Genomic DNA, 21,137 nt, shown 5'->3' with positions numbered 1-21,137 from the left:
TAATAGATAAGATCTGTTCACTATTCTTGATTTTGGTTTCCCAGTTGTATACTATGTGAAAATACATTAAATTTTCACATCAGATCCTACACTTGAATATGTTTAGTTTATTGTACGTTATTTATACCTTAATGTCATTTGTAAAAAGCTGCATTGAGGCACAATGAGTGTATAGTTTTAAACACATATTTCTGTAAGCTAAGTTGGTAGAAGTGTAGTTACTGGGCCAAAAGTAATTACACATTTAAATTTCACATAGATATTAACAAATTGCTCTACAAAAAATATTGTGCCAGCTGATATAGTTGAAAATGCCCGTGTTTACACTGTCTTCCCAAATCATTCTTCCATCTTTTCCAGTGATGGATTAAAATGACATTATTGTTAATTTTATTTTCATTTCTTTGGTGAAATTGATTTTCTTATGTTCATTGATTATTTCTTCTGTAAATTGTCTTTTGTGAAATGTCTTTGCTCATTTTCCTATTGGACTGTGTTTTTACTTTTAAGTCATGAAAATTAAATAATACTTATATTTCCATGTACTTATTCAGGGATGCTCAAAAAACATTGCTTTAATGAATAAATGAATTAATGTCTTTTAACTTTATTTATGGTGACTATCCATGTCTAGTGAAACCCACAGGTGAATGTTTCAGTTTTTATTTATGGTGACTATCCATGTCTAGTGAAACCCACAGGTGAATGTTTCAGTTAGCAGCTACCTGTTGGAGATTATAATGACATCAGGGATGCCCTTTAATGTACTTCCTGTTTGCCTCTTCCTGACCTGTCCATCCTCTACCCTTAGAGTTATCTTTCTAGCAAGAGATATAAATTGCAGGTGAGGAGTATAAAAAGGAGTGGAAATAGGTAACTTGGGATTTTCGTGTCTGTTTTGAATCATCTTCCCCCTTCATTGTTTTTAGGTGGCATGCAGCCCCATTTTCATCTCTGGCCCATATTAGGTACTCCCCCCTCATAACAAATCTTCCAGTTGACTTGAGTTGCAGCTAGGGATTCACCTGTAGTTACAGCTTTACAAGTGCATCCTTGGCCAACAGCTATGACCACAGGGTAACGCAACTGCTATTGTCCTTTGATTATCCCTCCATCTAACCTACTGCCTACTCTCACCTTCAGCCCTTCATGTCTCTGGCATGGGTTTGGTTTTGTTTGTAATTCCAGTACTTTGGGAGGCTAAGGTGTGCAGATTGCTTGAGCTCAGGAGTTGAAGACCAACCTGGGCAATGTAACAAAATCCCATCTCTACAAAAAAACCACAAAAATTAGCCAGGCATGGTGGCACATGCCTGTAGTGCTAGCTATTCAGGAGGCTGAAATTGAGGGCATGGCTTGAGCCTGGTAGGTGGAGGTTGCAGTGAGTCGAGATGACACCACTGCTCTTCAGCCTGGACAGCAGAGCCAGACCCTGTCTCAAAAATAAGTAAAAGAACAATATGACCATTTCTTTTATGAAATAGTGTAAGATTTAAGGTAATATCCATACTTGAATAATTTTTTTTACTCTTTCTTACACATTTTCTCATTTAATCAGAGTTCTGCAATATAGGTGGCATGTTTTAAAGACAGGAAACTGACGTTCAGGTTGAGAACCAGCCCAGAATCATAGTTACGGGTCTTCTGGCTTTATCCTACTGCCTCTAAGTAAGGGAAGGGCTCATATGTACTGTTGACTGTGCCCTTTTTTATGTAGTAAGTGGCCTTATGTGTCAAGCTAAGGGCTTTCTGTGGGCTATAAGAATTTTCTAGAGCTTTAGAGCTGGGTACTAACATAATTACATTTCTGTTTAAGTGAATTATTATGGACATTGAAATGGAGGGATACTGGGGACAAGAATACTGATAAATAGGTCCTGCGGCAATTTTGAGAAATGGCAGAAGTGTCAGAGCATGTCAGCTATTTTCATAATAGAACATACAGGATTTGTTTTGCTCTGAGCACGTAGTTGTTTGTTGAATAATACAGTTTTATCCACATAAACTTTATCCTGTGTGGGCCCTCAGGGGACCCTAAGGAAGCAATAATAAGGCTCAACTTGATATTGGATAATCTGTTAGTTTATTAATAAACTGAGTATAAGCAGTGACATAAAATTAATAACTTCTCTGCTTTAATCAAAGCAAATTTGTCTTTATCTTCTTTCTCTTCAGTTGGAAGATGCTGGCTCAAGTAGTTTAGATAATCTACTAAGTAGATACATCTCAGGCAGTCACCTACCCCCACAGCCTACAAGCACCATGAATCCCTCCCCAGGACCCTCTGCCCTTTCTCCGGGATCATCAGGTAAAGCAAACAGGGATATTACCTTACTTTTTTAACACCTAAAAAAAAACAGTCTCACTATCTTAGTCAGAATTCTCCAGAAAAACAGAATAAGTAGGAGGTCTACTTGAAGACAGAAAGGGAGATTGAGAGAGATTTATTTTGAGGAATTGGCTCATGTGATTGTGGGTGTTGGCAGGGCAGGTCAGGCAGGCTGGAGACCCAGGTAAGAGTATTGTTACAGTATTGAGACAAAATATCTTCTTTGGGGCATGAGGAGGTAGGGGAGAGAACAGGGCTCCATCTTCTCTTCTCTCTTAAAAGGGCTTTACCTGATTTTATGAGACCCACTTGCATTATGGAAAATAATCTACTTTTCTCAAAGTCCACTTATTTAAATGTTAATTAATCCCATCTAAAAAAAATACCTTCACAGTACCATCTATACTGATGTTTGGCCATACTGCTGGGTGTCATATCCTAGCCAAGTTGACACAATAACAGATATTTTTTTCTTGATTGTTCTTTGTAATTATTTTTGTTCAAATACTATTGGTACTCGTTTCGCTAACTGAAATCATATTAATATATATCTGTAGTCGACACTGTTTGGAACTCCAGATTGCTCAGCCCTTAGTATATTCAGTCTTTTATGGGTTTAATCTTATATTTTACAATACAGAGGGTCAGTTGAAGAGTTCTTTAGTTCCAAGTCAACTTTAAAACACTTTGTAAAATAATGAATCATTGAAAAATTATTTAAAAAGTAAGAGCTGAAGAAGAGCAGGTTAATTTTCAAACTGTAATTTTAAAATAAAAAATTTGCTGAGAACTATTAAAATAGCCATGATATGTAGCTCTCTTCCAAAATCCCATTACTCAATGATTCAGTTGGGACTCTTGAATACGTGATTGAAGCAACTCCAAACAGGTTAACATTCTAGAAGTGTTATTGAATGTATTTTTCTGATGTAAATTAAATGTTATTTCTTTCTTACTGAAACGGACCACCTACTTCTTTCTAGAGGAAGAACAGTTCACTTGTGAATATGGATTTTCCATGAGATGCAAAATTAACATTTTTTAAATCACATAATTTTTAAGGTTTAATAAGAATTATTTTAGGACTTCTGAAAATAATTAATGGGAACCTAAGTAGAATATTTTATCAAATAACTTGTTGAGGGATAGCAGATAATGTTTTCTTGGTCTGTTTTATTAACTGGATAGTGGTGCCCTGAGGAGGATTCTGAGGTGATGTCTGGACACAGCTGAGAGAAACTGGTTGATGTCTGCTAATGGTTACACATGTATTCCCGACTTTGTGACTAGATCTGATTTCCAAGAATTTTTTAGCTGGGTTATAATAATCTTGAGTTCTGTGACCAGTAGGTAGAATTCCAAATATTCTTATATGCATTGATACTCATTTTGACTTACTACTTTTTAGGTTTATCCAATTCTCACACACCTGTGAGACCCCCAAGTACTTCTAGTACTGGCAGTCGAGGCAGGTGAGTGTTATGTCATTAATAATTATTTTTTTCCTTTTTGTTAAGAAAAACAGCAAATATATATAATAAAAGTAGAATATTACAATGAACCCCTGTATACTTAACACCCAGCTTTAACAGTGATCAAATAATGTCCAATCTTGCTTCTTCTATTCTTCTACCAATTCCTTTCTGGTCTGAATTATTTTGAAACAAATCTCAGTCATTTCATTTGTGACTGTTTCAGTATATATCACTTAATGAAAATAACTTTAAAAATTTATAACCACAGAACCATTATCACACCTAAAAAAATTTAACAACTCATTCTTTAATATCAGTAGAGAGCCATTAATGTTTAGTGTTCCCAATTTTTGCAACAAATGCCTTTTAAAAAGAACCAGATGATTTCTTTGAATCAGATGCAAATAAGCTCTATACATTTCCATCAGTTTATGTCACTATCAATTTATTTGTTGTAAAAATGTAGTTTCTCCTATAATGTTTTCCCAATTTCTCCATCTTGTCATTTAAGTACACACTGCCTGCTGTTTTTTTGTCTATGTTGGTATTTAGGTCAAGAGGGTTGATCAGATTTAGGTTTGCTTTGGGGGAAGGGAGGGCAAGAAGACTTGGTAGTGTAGTGGTAGTGTGTACTTCCAGCAGGGGCGAATTATGCCTGGTTGGGGTTTTTGTGATAGCAACCGTTAATAATCATTGTTTAGCTCTATTATTTTTCTGCTGGTTGAAATATGATATTTTAATTATTGTATCATTCTTTATTTAGAATATTTCTGTAAAGAGAAACTTTCGTCATCAACTATTGGGTTATAGGAAAGATAGGATAAATTCTGTTTGCCTGCTCTTGTGGTAACGAATTGATTTCTAACACCCTCCAACAGTGACAGTTTTATTGTTATTACCTTTATGGACTGAGATATTTAAACATACTTTATATATTTTAATCCATTATATATGTTATGTATCTACGTATGTATGTATGTATGTATATATGTATTGAACACTTAACATTATTCCATCTTTGGCCTTCAGAGTTTTCTCAGGCTTGCTCCTTAGTGCTTTTGCTATAATCACAGCAGTCTTTTTTAAACTTCAGTGTTTCCTGTGAAACAGTGTTTCAGGTTCATTTTGTACATTTCTTGCTTCAGACCTGGAATCAGCTACTTTCCCAGGAAGTTCTGGTAATGTTAGCAGAAAAGCAGGAAAATAGTGTTTGAGGATAATATTCTAGTGCTAATAGCACTCATTGCTACTGAATTGCTCATTGTTTCTTAGGCCTTTTCAGTGGACAGAGCTAAGAAATAGGGGTGTGTGTGTGTGTGTGTGTGTGTGTATGTATGTATGTGTGAAGATAGAAGTGCTTCAAACCATAAAATGTGTTTTCAGGGTCTTCTGAAAGTTGCTGCATAATTTTAAAGAGTTTGAAGCTAGGCTTTATACCACAGTCCCCTTAACCACATTATGAGGTATCCTTATCGTCTACAAAGTTAATTGTCTGTTGTCTTCACTTTAGTAAACATTACTTTTCATATAATTGTTTTTATTTATACCATATGTCAAACGTATCTGATCTTTATTTGTTGTTTCTTATTAGCTGTGGCTCATCAGGAAGAACTGCTGAGAAGACAAGTCTTAGTTTCAAATCTGATCAGGTGAAGGTCAAGCAAGAACCTGGGACTGAAGATGAAATATGTAGCTTTTCAGGAGGTGTAAAACAAGAAAAAACAGAGGATGGCAGGAGGAGTGCTTGCATGGTAAGCTCCCACTGGGGTCTGACAGGGACTTAAGGACATCACTTCATTGATTCTTTCAGCTCTGAGTATATTAAGACTAAGTAGTGGTTCTAGGAACATTTATTTATTTTTGAAATTTCATGCCTGGCACAAGCCAGATACATCTTTTTCTAACTCAACTTTTTTGTCTGAGAGTCAGCTGTAATTATCAGAAAAAACTTAGTAATTGTACTAAGTACTCATTTGAAATTATCTTTGAATTTGTATTTAGTCAGTATTCTTGCCATGATGCTAAATCAGATTGTATCTTGTCCTGAAATTGTTATTTCAGTAGTCACGTTGAATCTCATGCCACAAAAGATCTTTGGCATTCTCCTGGACCTGTGAGCGCAGCATTAAGATTGCTGACGCAAAAGAAATTTATTGATCAGAATTTTGTGATAGGAAGATTGTCTTTTGGCTTATGTATTACTAATCATTCTGGAGTTCCTTGAGTGGAACATTTTATATAATTTCTAATATAGAATGAAGGAAGGCTAAGCCCCTCTTGGTTTAAATATTTTGATTTTTGTTTTCTCTTTCTGACCGGGCTTCTTTTTCCTTTTTTATATGGTTGGCACATAGGAATTCATCTCAAGGTATTAGTATATTTAACACAGTATATATAGATTCAGAGAGCAAGAGATTCAGCCTTGGGTTTGGAGTACTGTTACCTCTTCATCCAGAACTTGGTTTAGAAAGTATCCCCATAAAAAAAATGGGTGCCAAGGGTGGTGAACGATTTCAAGTTGTTGCAACCTTCCTACAATATAGTGGAATGATAGGTGAGCAGAAGAATATTATAGAATGCTTCTAAAATGCTATGCAAAAGATTCTAGGTGTGAAAAGGAGTGTGCCATAATTAGCTCTCTCAAGGAAAAGTATAACCCTATGCTGACTTCCCAGTCAGTAGCTTAACAGTTTAATTAATTTACTTATTATCTGAGTGAGACATTATTAGAGGGACAGACCCCTTAAAATCATATATGTTAGTGTGCCTGAATAATTTTGGGATTATTGTCATTTCTTTATGGCACTATTGTGATTTATAAAATAAATTTAAGTTATGTCAGTATATCTATATGCATATTCACATAACTTTTAAATGCACATACTGCATACAATAAAGATTAAATGATTCTTCAAGAATTTATGATCGTTTTGTTTTAGTTGAGCAGTCCTGAGAGTAGCTTGACACCACCTCTCTCAACCAACCTGCATCTAGAAAGTGAGTTGGATGCATTGGCAAGCCTGGAAAACCATGTGAAAACTGAACCTGCAGATATGAATGAAAGCTGCAAACAGTCAGGGCTCAGCAGCCTTGTTAATGGAAAGTCCCCAATTCGAAGCCTCATGCACAGGTCGGCAAGGATTGGAGGAGATGGCAACAATAAAGATGATGACCCAAATGAAGACTGGTGTGCTGTCTGCCAAAATGGAGGAGATCTCTTGTGCTGCGAAAAATGTCCAAAGGTCTTTCATCTAACTTGTCATGTTCCAACACTACTTAGCTTTCCAAGGTACCAGTGAAATAATTGATTTTTGGTGTTCATTTTCATAAGCTAAAAATAAATAACAGAAGATTGTTCAGGGCAGATGGCCTTCTAACCAGTGTGTAGTATTTCTATAAAACAGGGAGCCTGTTATTCTTTCGGTATTAGCTTCCAGAGAAACTAACAATAAACTATCTAAGATCTAAGTGGTACATTAATGTTAAAGAGTAGATTTCATCTCCTGGCCTTTAGTTTATATTCAGTATAAGGAAAATAGATAAAATTCTAAATTAAGAGGGGGCTAAGGTTACAAAGCCTGTAGTCTGGTTATAATTCTGTAGTAAGCTTGGGCAATTCACTAATTATCAGGGATCAGTTTTTGCATCTACAAGTGGTAGGTTTTGGTTTAGAAGAGCTGTAGTTCTTCCCTTCCATTTAATACTTTATGTTCATGCAATCTTTCATCTCTGATTTCAGAGACCATAAAATAGTAGAGTCATACTTGTTTTTTTCAATCTTCTCCTTTCTCTCTTGTCCCCCAGTTTCTTTTTAGTGGAAGTAAATCAGTATTCTTGGGGTAAACCCAGCTTTTTTCTTGTTATAAATTAAAAAAAAAAAAAAAGATATATCTTCTCAAATTCCCGAGAAGCAGTAACTTTAATTGAATAATAGTACCCCGTTTGAAAGAGTCAGCCTTTTGGATTAGAAAACTAGTAGATATTTAAACAGTGCCAGAATATTTTTCTGAAGAATTGTAATTTCTTACCTAAGTCTTTGGAGATACAGTTATTTGCTAGAGATGTAATAAGGGCCTTCTTTTTCTTTACTCTTATTTAGAAAAGAAAAGCATTGGCACTTTGATCTTGAAATTAAGAGTTTTCTTTGGGTAGTAATATTTACTGGAATGTCAGAATTTTGCCACTGAATACTTTCTTTCAATGGCAAATAACTTTGAAAGGATTGTAAAATGTTGGCGCAAATTAGCCAGGCGTGGTAGCTCACACCTGTAATCCCGCACTTTGTGAGGCTGAGGCAGGCGGAGCACTTGAGGTCAGGAGTTTGAGAACAGCCTGGCCAACATGGTAAAACCCCATCTCTGCTAAAAATACAAAAAATAAAAAACTTAGCCAGGCATGGTGGCACACACCTTGTAGTCCCAGTTACTTGGAGGGCTGAGCCAGGAGGATTGCTTGAACCTGGGAAGCAGATGTTGCCGTGAGCCGAGATTGCACCACTGCACTCTAGCCTTGGTGACAGAGCAAGACTCCGTCTCTGAAAAAGAAAAACAAACAAATAGATTGGTTAGTACATATCCCTAGATTTAGGATCTATGTATATACCTCTCTATATATCACCATATATCTATTTATATAGAGAGAGGGAGTGAATATAAATAAATCATTTTAGAAGTCATAGTTTGATAAGAAATCCTGATAAAAACAAAGTATATACTTGGTAGGGTTAAAATATAGGAGGTGGCCAGGCATAGTGGCTCATGCCTGTAATCCCAGCACTTTGGGAGGCCAAGGCAGGTCAGTCACTTGAGGCCAGGAGTTTGAGACCATCCTGGCCACCATAGTGAAACCCCATCTCTACTAAAAATACAAAAATTGGCCAGGCATGGTGGCGGGTGCCTGTAATCTCAGCACTTTGGGAGGCCGAGGTAGGCAGATCACCTGAGGTCAGGAGTTGCCTGGTCAACATAGTGAAACCCCATCTCTACTAATAACATAAAAATTAGCTGGGCATGTTGGCAGGCATCTGTAATCCCAGCTACTCAGGAGGCTGAGTCATGAAAATCGCTTGAACCCGGGAGGCAGAGGTTGGAGTGAGCCAGGATCATGCCGCTGTACTCCAGCCTGGAGGACAGAGTGAAACTGTGTCTCAAAAAAAAAAAATACAAAAATTAGTCGGTCATGATGGCGCATGCCTGTAATCCCAGCTACTAGGGAGGCTGAGGTACAAGAATCCTTTAACCCGAGAGGCAGAGGTTGCAGTGAACCAAGATTGTGCCACTGCACTCCAGCCTGGGCGAGGGGGAGATTCTGTCTCTGAAAAAAAAGGAGGTATATATACATGTGCTTGTGCCTGTAGGTATGTGTGTGTGTGTTCTAGGTTTTGACCATGAAAAAACAACTGATTTACTTTTGGCATTTTAATACATGCCAAACGGTACAAGATACCTGAGAAACTCTGTAACCCGTGCTCTTCTTATTCATAAATACTGAGTCTACATAATGGTGATACTGGGACCTGGGAGAGTTGGTCTTAGGCCTTATGCTGCAAGTACTGCTCATCACTACTTAGAGACCCCCTTTTAATGCAGAGATGCCATTTTTATAATGCATTCCAGAAAGTAATCAATTGATGCGTGACTAGGAAAGTTTAGAGGAGTTTTTAATCACATGACTTCACCTGATGAGATTTCACAACTATAAAACCTCCCTTTTTCCAAAAAATTATTAAGAAAATAAACCAGGGCCCTGTCTAGGGAATTAGCTTCTCTAGAGCAGGCTTTTTTTATAATTACGTGGACTAATTACCTATTTCCCTGTCTAGTGGGGACTGGATATGCACATTTTGTAGAGATATTGGAAAGCCAGAAGTTGAATACGATTGTGATAATTTGCAACATAGTAAGAAGGGGAAAACTGCACAGGGGTTAAGCCCCGTGGACCAAAGGGTAAGTGTCAAATAAGTTGGTTTGTCACTGGGATTCAGTAGTGGTCTGCCTATATATACATCTTTTTTTTTTTTTTTTCCTGTGTAGCATACACAAAACCTGGTAACATTTAATTTTTAATCCTGTCATCTGATGGTATATTGATGATCTCTGAAGTCTTTTTTTCTCTAACCCTGAACTACAGACCCTTCTATCCGGATTCCTCAAACTTAAGATGTCCCAACTAAAATCTTAATTTCTAATCCTCTCCTTCCAAACACAAAACCAAGCAAATAACAACATAAAAAAGTGTATTCCTCCCCCAGTATTCCCCTTAATTGAATGATACCACCATTCATTTCTGTTGCTCAGGTTAGAAACCTATTAGAAATGAAATAATAACAACTATACCATTTTCTCACCTTTTCCCACCATTACCATTCTAGACAGACATCGTAATTTCTCATCTGGACTATTGTAATTATCTCTTAACTGCTCTCCTCGCTTCTGCTCTTGACCTTTATAGTCTGTTTTCTGTATTAAACAGCGTTCTTTTAAAAAGTAAACAAGTCTATCATTTCCTTGCTTAAAATTCTCTGATAGCTTCTCATCATATTAAAAATGGAAACTCTTTCCTTACTTTACTCAGAATTTTACTAATCTGGCCTGTAGTCTGATTTCCAAAGACAGAATCTTTTGCATTGTCATGCGGTCATTAGAGTTAAGTTTGGCTCTACTCTGGTGTATATAGTTGCAAAAACCCTCATCCACTCTCTGTGAAGACAAGATACGTGTTTAGGGTATACAAACTTGTATGACTTGTATTAAAAGAAGTTTAGATAAATAGAAGACTGTGAATGTAAAATGCATCTCAGTTTACTCATGATTGGGTAAAAACACGTTTCTGGAGTTAGATTGAGAAGGCCATTTTTATTTTGAACCTGACTGGAGTCATTTGAAGAAAGGGGATAATAACTTTCAACATTTATCTTGCCTGTCTAAGGAATTACCATGAGGAGCAACAGTGATGATTTATTTACTTATTTATTACCAAGTAATTTATAAATTTTTGCACAAAGTGTTAGATGTTGCTTTTGTGACTCCCTTCCATAAATTACCTTAGTTATCTTCCATTCTTATTTAAAGTAGAACCAAAGGTAGTCTGAAAACAAAATGAGAAGCACAGGAGTTTTCTTTGGGTGTTCATGTTTACTTGAGTATCTAATAAACAGGGGGCTTGTGTTCAGTTTGTTGTAATCAGACTTTGTTGTGATATAGTTCTCATTCTCGAGAATGTTTGTTTTATTAGGAGAAAAATGTTTCATGTGCTTTCCTTTCCTTGTTTGGGCCAGAAATGTGAACGTCTTCTGCTTTACCTCTATTGCCATGAATTAAGTATTGAATTCCAGGAGCCTGTTCCTGCTTCGGTGAGTTGCCTACCTTAGTAGCTCAGTGGGGGAAGTCTCCTAATACTTAAGGGTATGGGCTCTGGCGGTTGGGCGCGGTGGCTCACGCCTGTAATCCCAGCACTTTGGGAGGCTGAGGCGGGTGGATCACGAGGTCAGGAAATCGAGACCACGGTGAAACCCCGTCTCTACTAAAAATACAAAAAAATTAGCCGGGCACGGTGGCGGGCGCCTGTAGTCCCAGCTGCTTGGGAGACTGAGGCAGAAGAATGGCGTGAACCCCGGAGGTGGAGCTTGCAGTGAGTCAGATCACACCACTGCACTCCAGCCTGGGCGACAGAGGGAGACTGTCTCAAAAAAAAAAAAAAAAAAAAAAAAAAACAGAGTATAGGCTCTGGCCTTACACTAAGCTTGTATTACACCTCAGCTTTCTGGAATAAGCTCCTCAACCTCTCTAAGACTCAAGTTTTCTTTTCTGACACCATTTCTTACCTCATTGGGTTGTTCTGAGGATTATATAAGATAACCTATGTAAAGTGTTTAGCATAGTCTATAGTCATTGACTTTTGTAAGGGATAAAGGCTCTAAAATGCTACAATAAATGGAAGATTAGAGGTGTTTGGTGCCTAATAAGTGGGATAAGAATATTCTACACACATTTTATTACTAGCCATCAGTTGTTGAATAGTACATTATTACATACCAGGCCTGTTAGAGAGTATTAAATGGTAGTTGACTTGTTTACTGAGTAGCCTGAGAAATGAATTTTAAATCACAAAAGGCGTAGACGGAAGATGTTTTGTACAAGCAGTAATCATCTGTTTCTGGAAAATTTGTCTCATCTTCAAGTGCAGGGATTTTAAAGTAGAAAATGACTTTCAAATGTTTTCTTTTTATGGGCCATTAAAATAGCTTCTCGGCCAGGCATGGTGGCTCATGCCTGTAATCCCATCATTTTGGGAGGCCTGGCCGGCAGATCACTTGAGGTCAGGAGTTCAAGACCAGCCTGGCCAACATGGTGAAACCCCCTCTCTACTAAAAATACAAAAATTAGGCGGGTGTGGTAGCGCATGCCTGTAATCCCAACTGCTAGGGAGGCTGAGGCAGGATAATTGCCCGAACCTAGGGGATTGGAGGTTGCAGTGAGCCAGCATGGCGCCACCGCACTCCAGCCTGGGCGACAGAGCAAGACTCCATCTCAGAAATCAATTAATCAATCAATAAAATAGCTTCTCTAACTTTACTTTTATCCCAAGGGTAGAAATTTTTGGCCAGGGTTGGGGCCAGAATTCCCTAGCATGAACACTAAATGGTTAATAAAGTTAGTAAATTTTTCTTACGTGCTAACAGTCTTGCTTCCTCTGTTACTAAGTCAAGATTTCGTGATGTAAATGAAATTCTCTGTGATGTCTTCCAAAAGACATCATATTCTAATTGTAACATTAATATATTTTATAAATTTTCTTTTTTAAAAAAAAAGAAAAACTCTTGAAGAGTCATAAAAATCTGGTAAGTCAAATGTTGCCTCAAGGCTACTGGTTGGTTACCCTTGCTAATTGCTTTCTTTCCAAATCTTACTATTAAAAGTAGGACTTTGGGGGCTTGGACTAACCATGAAGATTGGCACATATTCTGCATAAGATTTGGTTTTCATGAAGATGTAAAGTACATATGTCTGTATCAAAATTTGCAAGCAGCTGGCTCTATAATAACTTTTTTTCCCCTAAAATTAATATGCTATGCATTTTCAAATTAAACAGTTTGGCATTTTTGGAGAATTCTTATTTGCCATTATTTGCTTATTTTAGATACCAAACTACTATAAAATTATAAAGAAACCAATGGATTTATCCACCGTGAAAAAGAAGCTTCAGAAAAAACATTCCCAACACTACCAAATCCCAGATGACTTTGTGGCTGATGTCCGTTTGATCTTCAAGAACTGTGAAAGGTTTAATGAAGTATGTTAACTTCCAACCTATAGAGTCTTGATTTGTTAGTTTTTGTTTGTTTCCTTGTTTTATTTTTTCTGCTGAAAGACTTTTTTTTTCTGCTATAGTCCTGCTAAACATCTGATTGTATTAACAGCTCCAGTGAAGAAAATTTATTGTGTATAATTTGGAGTATATACTTAAATATAATACATTAAGAATATTACCTTTTCTAAATGAGTTGAGGATTGGCATAAGTATGGAAAGTACTGTCCGTAGTTAAGTATGTTTCGTGGGATATGATTATAAACAGCTTACATTTTGGGTACAATTAGGAAAGTATCTGTACCCTTGTCCTTGCATTTTATTATTGACAACATAAATGTAGAACCTTAAACTAATCTCTGGTGACCTATCTTGAATAGTGGCCCAGAGTATATGATACTGAGTTTTCTTATTTCAGCAGTGTGACTTTCATTAATTTTGGTTATGTTTTTTGGTTTTTGGAGTTTTTTTTGTTTTGTTTTGTTTTGGTTTTTTTTGAGGGTAAGTTTGAATTAGCCATACCTTGAGAAGAAATGTGATATATACCTGTTTCAGGAAAATTGTTTTTATTATCTTAGGGATAAAATCAATTCTGTTATTATTATGGAAGATTTTCATGATAGGAGAAGAAAGTGGAATTTAATGAGAATCCACAAAATCTTTTAAAAGATTAATACTAAGGTCTTTTTATTGCTGATGTAATTTGGGTGCCATATGATTATTACTAAAATAAATCACATTGAATCCTGTAACGTATTCCCGTAACTACCTCTGGAAGCATCCAGATGGCATTTTAAAATTGAAAACAAAACAAAATCCTCATAAGGTGAAAATTCTAAGTCACCTTTATAGCAGTATGGCACAGAGTATATTAGTAAAATCTCATTAATTTGAAGTTAAATTTAGAAACTAGTCCCAAATTTTGTCTTATTTTTCAGTGTAGTTAAATTATTTTCAAATAGATATGCTTTCATGAACTATAGTTGATAAGACCCATGTTACCTGCCTCAGTAATAGTTAAATAGTTTATGATTAACATATTGCTATACAGATATAATTTTTATTAAGTGGTTTATTGAAAGTGTGTCAGTTTTTAAAAGCAAGGTTTCTTATATAATTTGCTTCACAAATATTTTTCTCTTGAATAGATTGATGTGCTCAGACCAATTCCTATTCAGATTGACCTTGATAATTCAAAATAAGACAATTACTGAGGTTTCACAGTAGCTTTAGTAACAGGGCTTTGTAAAGAAAATGATTCCATGTTCTGTAGAATTTTAGAAAAGCACTTTATCTGGTTATAGCAATTTGTTCTCCCTAGTATGGCTGACTTTTCGTCGCCAATCCTATACAGTCTTATAACTTTAGAAAGGATTATAATTTCCCTTTTTTTTTTTTGACTCTGGTATCCTTTTTAGATGATGAAAGTTGTTCAAGTTTATGCAGACACACAAGAGATTAATTTGAAGGTAAGCTTTTCAGACCATGCAAACTTGGTGAAGGAATATGCATTACCAATAGGTGAATATTCCTATCTTTTGCTTGCAGGCTGATTCAGAAGTAGCTCAGGCAGGGAAAGCAGTTGCATTGTACTTTGAAGATAAACTCACAGAGATCTACTCAGACAGGACCTTCGCACCTTTGCCAGAGTTTGAGCAGGAAGAGGATGATGGTGAGGTAACTGAGGACTCTGATGAAGACTTTATACAGCCCCGCAGAAAACGCCTAAAGTCAGATGAGAGACCAGTACATATAAAGTAAAATGACATGGATTTGAATCAATTGTTAAAAAACAAAACAAAAAAAAAACAACCCAGAAAACTTTTAAGTGTTGCTGGAATATCCTGCCTACAGTGGGCACCTCCTTGAAGAAGCTGATAGCTTTTACACAGTATTAGATTGAAATAATGGACAGAAACACATTCTTGTCAAGAAAGGGGGAGAGAACTCTGTTTGCAACTTTAAAAGCAAAAAGCGAAAGTGAAATGATGTGAGGATTTCTGTTCTAATGAGGGTGATTCTCTGATTGTTAGAAATGGCAAATGTTGATGATTGTGTGCTATTGATTGGTGCAGGATACTTGGTGTACGAGTAAATACTTGAGGCTCGTGTCACTTGATAAATTTTCTTTTTGGACTAGGTCGCACAGTTATTAAAACAACTTTTAACCCTCTCTCATCACACACATACATATCAGGTTGTTTTCTAGTTGAAAACCCAAGTAGCTCAGATTCTACTTTAATGTCAGTGCAGATTTGCAATGAATCATGCCATTATATTTTTTTCTCATTTTTATGCTGTTGGGTCTTAGTTTTTAAATTGATATAAAGAACTCAGCAGTGGTTTTATTTTCTACTCATACTTAGGGTTTAGGAAACACGACCACTAGTTATCATTTAATCAACTTCAATGGTCTACTGAAATAAAAATGGTAACTTTTCATTAGTGGATTATTTAGAGTTATAGTAGTCATTTCCAGAAAACACTTACAATTTTACTTCCCAATCAAATCATGTGATCATACAGTTATTCCCATGAAAGGCAGAATGTTTGTTTCAAAATTAATCTAGTTTTCTGTACATTTAAATTTGATTGAGAAGGTGACAACTGACTCTTTTCCAGTCTTCCTTCATGTCAGTTTTCTGATAGACCACTATTGGCAAACAGTATCTGTCAACTACCAAATGTGTAAAATTTTCTGTATTTCACTTTGTCTTATTTGTAAATAGTGAACTAAAACTTTTGGCAGATCAGCAACATTTGCTGAGCCTGTTTTTTAAGCTAATGTGTATTCTTACTAATGTTCCTATCAAGAATGGATTTGTAATATATTCTGTCTATTTCTAATGTTCACATTCATATTTTGAGGTTCTATCTTATTTTAATAGAGAACAGACTTCTCAAAAAATCTTCAGAAGCAGCTTATTATTGAGATATCGAAATATTGAAATAAACCCGGTGGGGTTAGATTACTCATCTGTCCACCAAGTGGGACATTTGCATGGACTGGGGGCTTAAAGGACTTAGAAGAGACCTGTAAGTAAATCCTGAAAATGAGCCAATCCCCACTTGAATGGTTACTGGAGTAAACCCACCTTTACCACCCCAATTACAGCACCCGAGGCAGATAAATCAACTTGGCTCTGGTTCATTTTTCTTTTCTTCATTTGTGATGCTCAGATTCAAAATGTGTGTTCTACAATGTTACAGGCTTCTCTTTTGTTTGATTAAAGATTTTAGTCCTACTTTTGTATGGACACATTAGAATATACAGAGACCAAAATAGAAGAATTTGCCATTAGATATTTTTCAGAAATCAGCAGTTTTGTGGCAAATCATTTATTTGCCTTTTTAAAAATTCAGTTTAAGCAGTTCAGAGAGTAGACTACTCAAAATTATTTCACATAATTGTCTAAGAGGTCAATATTTTTTAGTGCATATTGAATCAAATAAAGTGCTCTAAAGAAATTATTATACAAATTCCTTTGGGTTGTTTTTCTTTTCTTAACAAGGGGTGGGAGTAAATAGGAATATGATTTAGGCTTCCTGGTTGTGTATTTAAAGAGTATTGATTTTATTATTGCTATTGATTTACTTTATTCCTGGCTTCCTCTTCACTTTCAATTTTTTAAAAATAAGCCTTTGAAAATATACCAAACTGTTTAAACATTTTACTCAAATTTTAAATTCCTAGGAAAAGTTTTTTTATAAGAGGGAGAAAATTATTTAAAAATACTTATGCCTATGCCTGTTTCCCTCTTTTTTCACAACATCCATGATTTCAGTTTATAAGTAGACATATATCTAAGGGCACATTTTTGGAAAGTGAGGAATAGCAGCAGTATAACTTCCTTCTGTCAGGCCTTTGAGTTTTAATATTTTGTATTGCTCTTCAAATGGATCCTTTTAAAAAATTGTAGATAATGAGTCATAAATAGATTCTGCTAACTGAGGGGAGAAACACATTTTAAGTAAATATTTTTCAGTATTTGGGGCCTTAAAAAATAACTGTGTTCCCTTAAAATTACATGTTAGAGTTTTTAGTTTTTTTTGGTTTAAGATTGGTTAAATCAGTTTAAAAGCCACTTTTTTGTCAACATTTAATAGTCTCCATTTCTGTTAAGATAATTTATACTGCTGAGGAATTACTATTAATAGCTATCAACATGCCACCATTAAGGTATTCACTTTAGATTTTTTATTAAAGCTTTTTTCTTGCACACTGATCGTTGTGTCTCTAAGCTGATTTTTTCAGCTCATTTATACCTATGGTTAAAAAGTATAAAAACTTAAATTGATATTTAGATATATGTTTTCCTATTAATTTATGTTTTAAAAAGACAAAATTGAATATCTGTCAGTCCCTGAAGGCAGTTTGTTTTTATACTGTCACATTTGTATTTGTTGTTTAAATGGAAGTATTTTAGAAGATTTGGAGAAAAGTCCACATAATAATGTTTTCTTAAAAGCTTTTACAGTTTTTGCTGTACTTCAGTTTACTTCTCCCATCAGAAAACTAAGAACAAAGTGTTGCACGGTCTGTTCTGCTGACCTAAATTTGTGTTTTCAGCACTTGGCTCAGCCGATTCACTTGAGTGAAGGAATTGCTTTATAAGGCAAGCATGTGAAAGTTCTAAAGTATGGTTAGATTGCAGGTCATGCTCTATATGGAAACATCAAACCCCATTACTACAGAGAAATGATAAGGCATTGGATCCACTATTGAAATTATTATTTTTGGATCAACAAGTTGGTACTTTCTGACTTCTGTATCTTAACATAAGGGAATTTTAGGTAATGCTAAGTCAGTTGTCTCATTTTTTGTGATAAGTTTTGGAATTTTTAGTTAATTGAAAGAAATAATGCTTTTAAGTAGAAGTAAAAGGTTTATAAGTGTGCAAATTGTAGATTTATCAATTACCTCAGCAGGTATCCTGCCATGTAATTATTAGTGATTAGTGTTAATAAGCTAATAGATTCAGGTCTTCCAACTATGCCCTTGGATTGTGGCCTACCATATGTTATTAAATGGTCTCTTACTATCCAAAATGGGAGTAGATGCTGTGGCCCCCTCTCCCTTGGCTTTTACATCCCACACCCACCGCCATTCATGTACAACATGTGAAATACAAAAATCTCATTTCTTGTTAAAGCACTGCTCATTTGCATACTCAGCATCGGATCAGTGAGTAGTTTTATAAAAAATCCACGCACCCAACTCCATTAGTTAAAACAGATTCTTAATTCATACCGTGAATTCTTAATTTCTGTACCATCTATGTTAATGATCTGCTGAAGGTGATTCAAGATTTTCAAGGTGTAATACAGTTTGATCATGTACCAGACCTGGATATTTAATTTTTTTTTCTCACAGTTTATCTCCTCCTTGATAAAGCAATAACACTGCTTTAAGTCTGTTGCCTAATAGCATGTCAGAATCCTCTCCTGGATGGTGATTTTATAGGAAAGTTTGTATGCATATCACCCAGTCTATCTTTTAAAAATTAAGAAATTTAAATGTATGCTGGAAGTAATGACAATATATTGTGGCATTTTATTTTAAAAATTGGGGAAAGTTGCATATTTTTTTAAAAGTAAGTGTTTGAGTAAAAAAATTGAAGGTACTTTTTTAAGGAAAAAAATTTATATGCCACAGTTTACATAGACATTTCAGATTCAACACGTACTCTTGAATATAATGGTTTCTTTTACTTGGTCAAAATGCATGTATAGCATTTCTTTCATCTTAGTTCCTTGTGTTTGCCTATGTGGTCGTTTATATATTTTTTATTGTATCGGAGAAACAAAACTATCTTCAAAAATAAGTTAATTTGGATATATTTGTCATATCAAACTACAAAATGTACAAAGTTAAGTTTAGCCCTTTTCTAGAAAGTGATCTTTAAAATTGAAAATGCTCTTCTTTTAAATTAACCAAATTTATAAGTGTGGGAAGGCACCAAAATGATTTTGTAAGTGCCACTGCAATATTCCCTTTCAAGTGTGGCCTAAATTTCAATCTTAAGGATGGAATGCATGTTCTGCTCCTGGTTCTGAAAAATGTAGGCATCTACTACGTTTTAAAACACAGTGAAACATATACATAAGCCTATAAAAAAGATTTGTGCAATTTGAAAGCCTGTTAATTTTTTATGTAAACATACCTACACACGAAAGGGTTAAATTCACAGCCTTACTAGTTCCTTGCTTCCAGTATTTAAATTGGTCTCCTCCCCTCATTATTATTACTACTACTACTACTATTATTTTTGCACATAGTTAACTGCCCTTCAATATGATTCTTAAAAAGTGCTGTTTCTGTGGTATTGTATTCTCTAAATAATCATATTTAATTTTTTAAAACAAGGTTGCAGTTTCTAATTGTTTTGTTCCTGTATTTTTGCTGGTGTGTAATAAAAGCAAGTTTTTTCTTTTCATGGTTATTTAATACATTAGCTGCCTGTAAATAATTCTTGTTATAATGCTCTGGAATGTGTTGTAGAAGTTGTATTAGATTAGTTTTAAACCCTTGTTTGAAAGCCACATTGTTTTGGTTATTTCTATTAAATTAGAAAATTGAAAAAGTTTTCAAATGAATTTCTTTTTTTTTCTTCTGTGAGTTGAAACTTAATCATAATTTTAAATCATTTAAAAAATTTACACTGTGTGCCAGGCACCAAAATACGGTAGTGAACAAGATATAGTCATTGCCTTCACAGACTTTAGACTCTATGTTAGAGTAATCAATGTTATGATAGGGATTAACAATATAATTGTAATGCATAGGAAAGGATCTAACCCAAACTTTGCTGCCAGGAAAGCAATTTCTTTCACTTATAAAAGGACAGTGGACAAATCTTAAGAGAGAGTGAAAAGAGAATACATTATGTAGAAGACTGAGTGAGAGAGAACATGTATGTATACCAGGAACTGAAAAGTTAATTAACTTAAAGTTAATCTGAAACAGTGTAAGTTGGAGTGGTAAAAACTAAACTCAAGAATTGAGCAGAGCCCTCTTCGAGCAGAGAGTCTTGTAAGTTATATTAAAGGGTTTGGGAATTATGCTGAGGCCAACAAGGAGTCCTTGAAGAATTTTAAGCAAAGTGGGGACTGGAGTGTTGAAATAATCAAATTTGCCTTTTTGAAAGATCATTGTAGCAGTGAAGAATGAGTTCTGCAGAATATTAGAGGTAGAGACCCAATTATGTGCTCTAAGTAATCCAGGTGAGCCCTAAATTAGCTATCTGGCAGTAGAATGGGAGAATAGCAGTCAAACTTGAGAGACTTAGTAAAATGGACCAGTAATTGAAGCCATGGAGTTGCTAGCACCTATTAAAATTGGGAAGAGGAGGAGAAGGGAATAGGTTATGAGTGAACCAGGGGAGTGAGTTCAGTTTGGGATGTATTGAGTGTGAGGTACTAATGGAAAATTAAGGTGCGGGTCTCTGTGGTTCTGGTGCTTGTGAGAGACCCTTGGGCTAGAGATACAGCCTGTGAGATCCATCAGTTAGGTATCATAATTGTTTTTGTTCATCACTGAATATGTCTAGCGCATGGTGGCCATTTATAAACATCTAAGTTTAGCTACTATTGTACACTTACAGTATAAGAATATGATATTGTCTAGGAAATTTATAGAATGGGAAGAGCAGGATAGTTACAACAGCAGAGGAAACAATATTTAAGAACTAGGAAAACAAAACACAAAGGATTCCTATGGATTAGTCATATAGGTAGGAGGAAAGCCAGGAGATTGATAATAGAAGATGAGAAAGAGGTTTCAAGATGGGGTGTGGGGGTGTTGCTGATGTCAAGTGTTGAAGTAAACATAAAGTGGCCGTTGAATTTTGCAATATAGAAGTTATAGATGACCTTGATAAAAGCTGTTCCAGTTTGAGCAGCAACAAGTGTACAGTGGGTTAGGCGAATGAGACATGGAATGAGTATAGACTATTTTTTCAAGAAATGGTTTTTTAAAAGATTATACAGAGTTTAAGGCCTTGAATAACCAAGTAAAACATCAGAAT

General features: G+C 35.4%; 1 protein-coding gene across 6 annotated transcripts in view; it reads left to right on the top strand.

Moving 5' to 3' along the window:
• Nucleotides 1–19,703, top strand: part of TRIM33 (tripartite motif containing 33) — a 121,864-nt gene extending 102,161 nt beyond the window's left edge. For 2 of the 6 annotated variants that reach the window (XM_021922389.2, XM_003892431.5), the window contains exons 13-21: nucleotides 2,176–2,308; nucleotides 3,738–3,801; nucleotides 5,396–5,555; nucleotides 6,744–7,093; nucleotides 9,626–9,749; nucleotides 11,081–11,155; nucleotides 12,943–13,095; nucleotides 14,529–14,579; nucleotides 14,659–19,703. In XM_021922389.2, the coding sequence (XP_021778081.1) occupies nucleotides 2,176–2,308; nucleotides 3,738–3,801; nucleotides 5,396–5,555; nucleotides 6,744–7,093; nucleotides 9,626–9,749; nucleotides 11,081–11,155; nucleotides 12,943–13,095; nucleotides 14,529–14,579; nucleotides 14,659–14,871 (1,323 nt within the window). In that variant the 3' untranslated portion in view covers nucleotides 14,872–19,703. The remainder of the gene's footprint in view (nucleotides 1–2,175; nucleotides 2,309–3,737; nucleotides 3,802–5,395; nucleotides 5,556–6,743; nucleotides 7,094–9,625; nucleotides 9,750–11,080; nucleotides 11,156–12,942; nucleotides 13,096–14,528; nucleotides 14,580–14,658) is intronic. The other 4 variants (XM_003892429.5, XM_021922406.2, XM_009215920.4 and 1 more) reach the window with 4 other exon arrangements.
• Nucleotides 19,704–21,137: the final 1,434 nt, after the last annotated feature.

Source organism: Papio anubis, chromosome 1, assembly GCF_008728515.1.
Source record: "Papio anubis isolate 15944 chromosome 1, Panubis1.0, whole genome shotgun sequence".
Lineage (NCBI taxonomy): Eukaryota > Metazoa > Chordata > Mammalia > Primates > Cercopithecidae > Papio > Papio anubis.
This window is presented reverse-complemented; position numbering and strand designations above follow the sequence as displayed.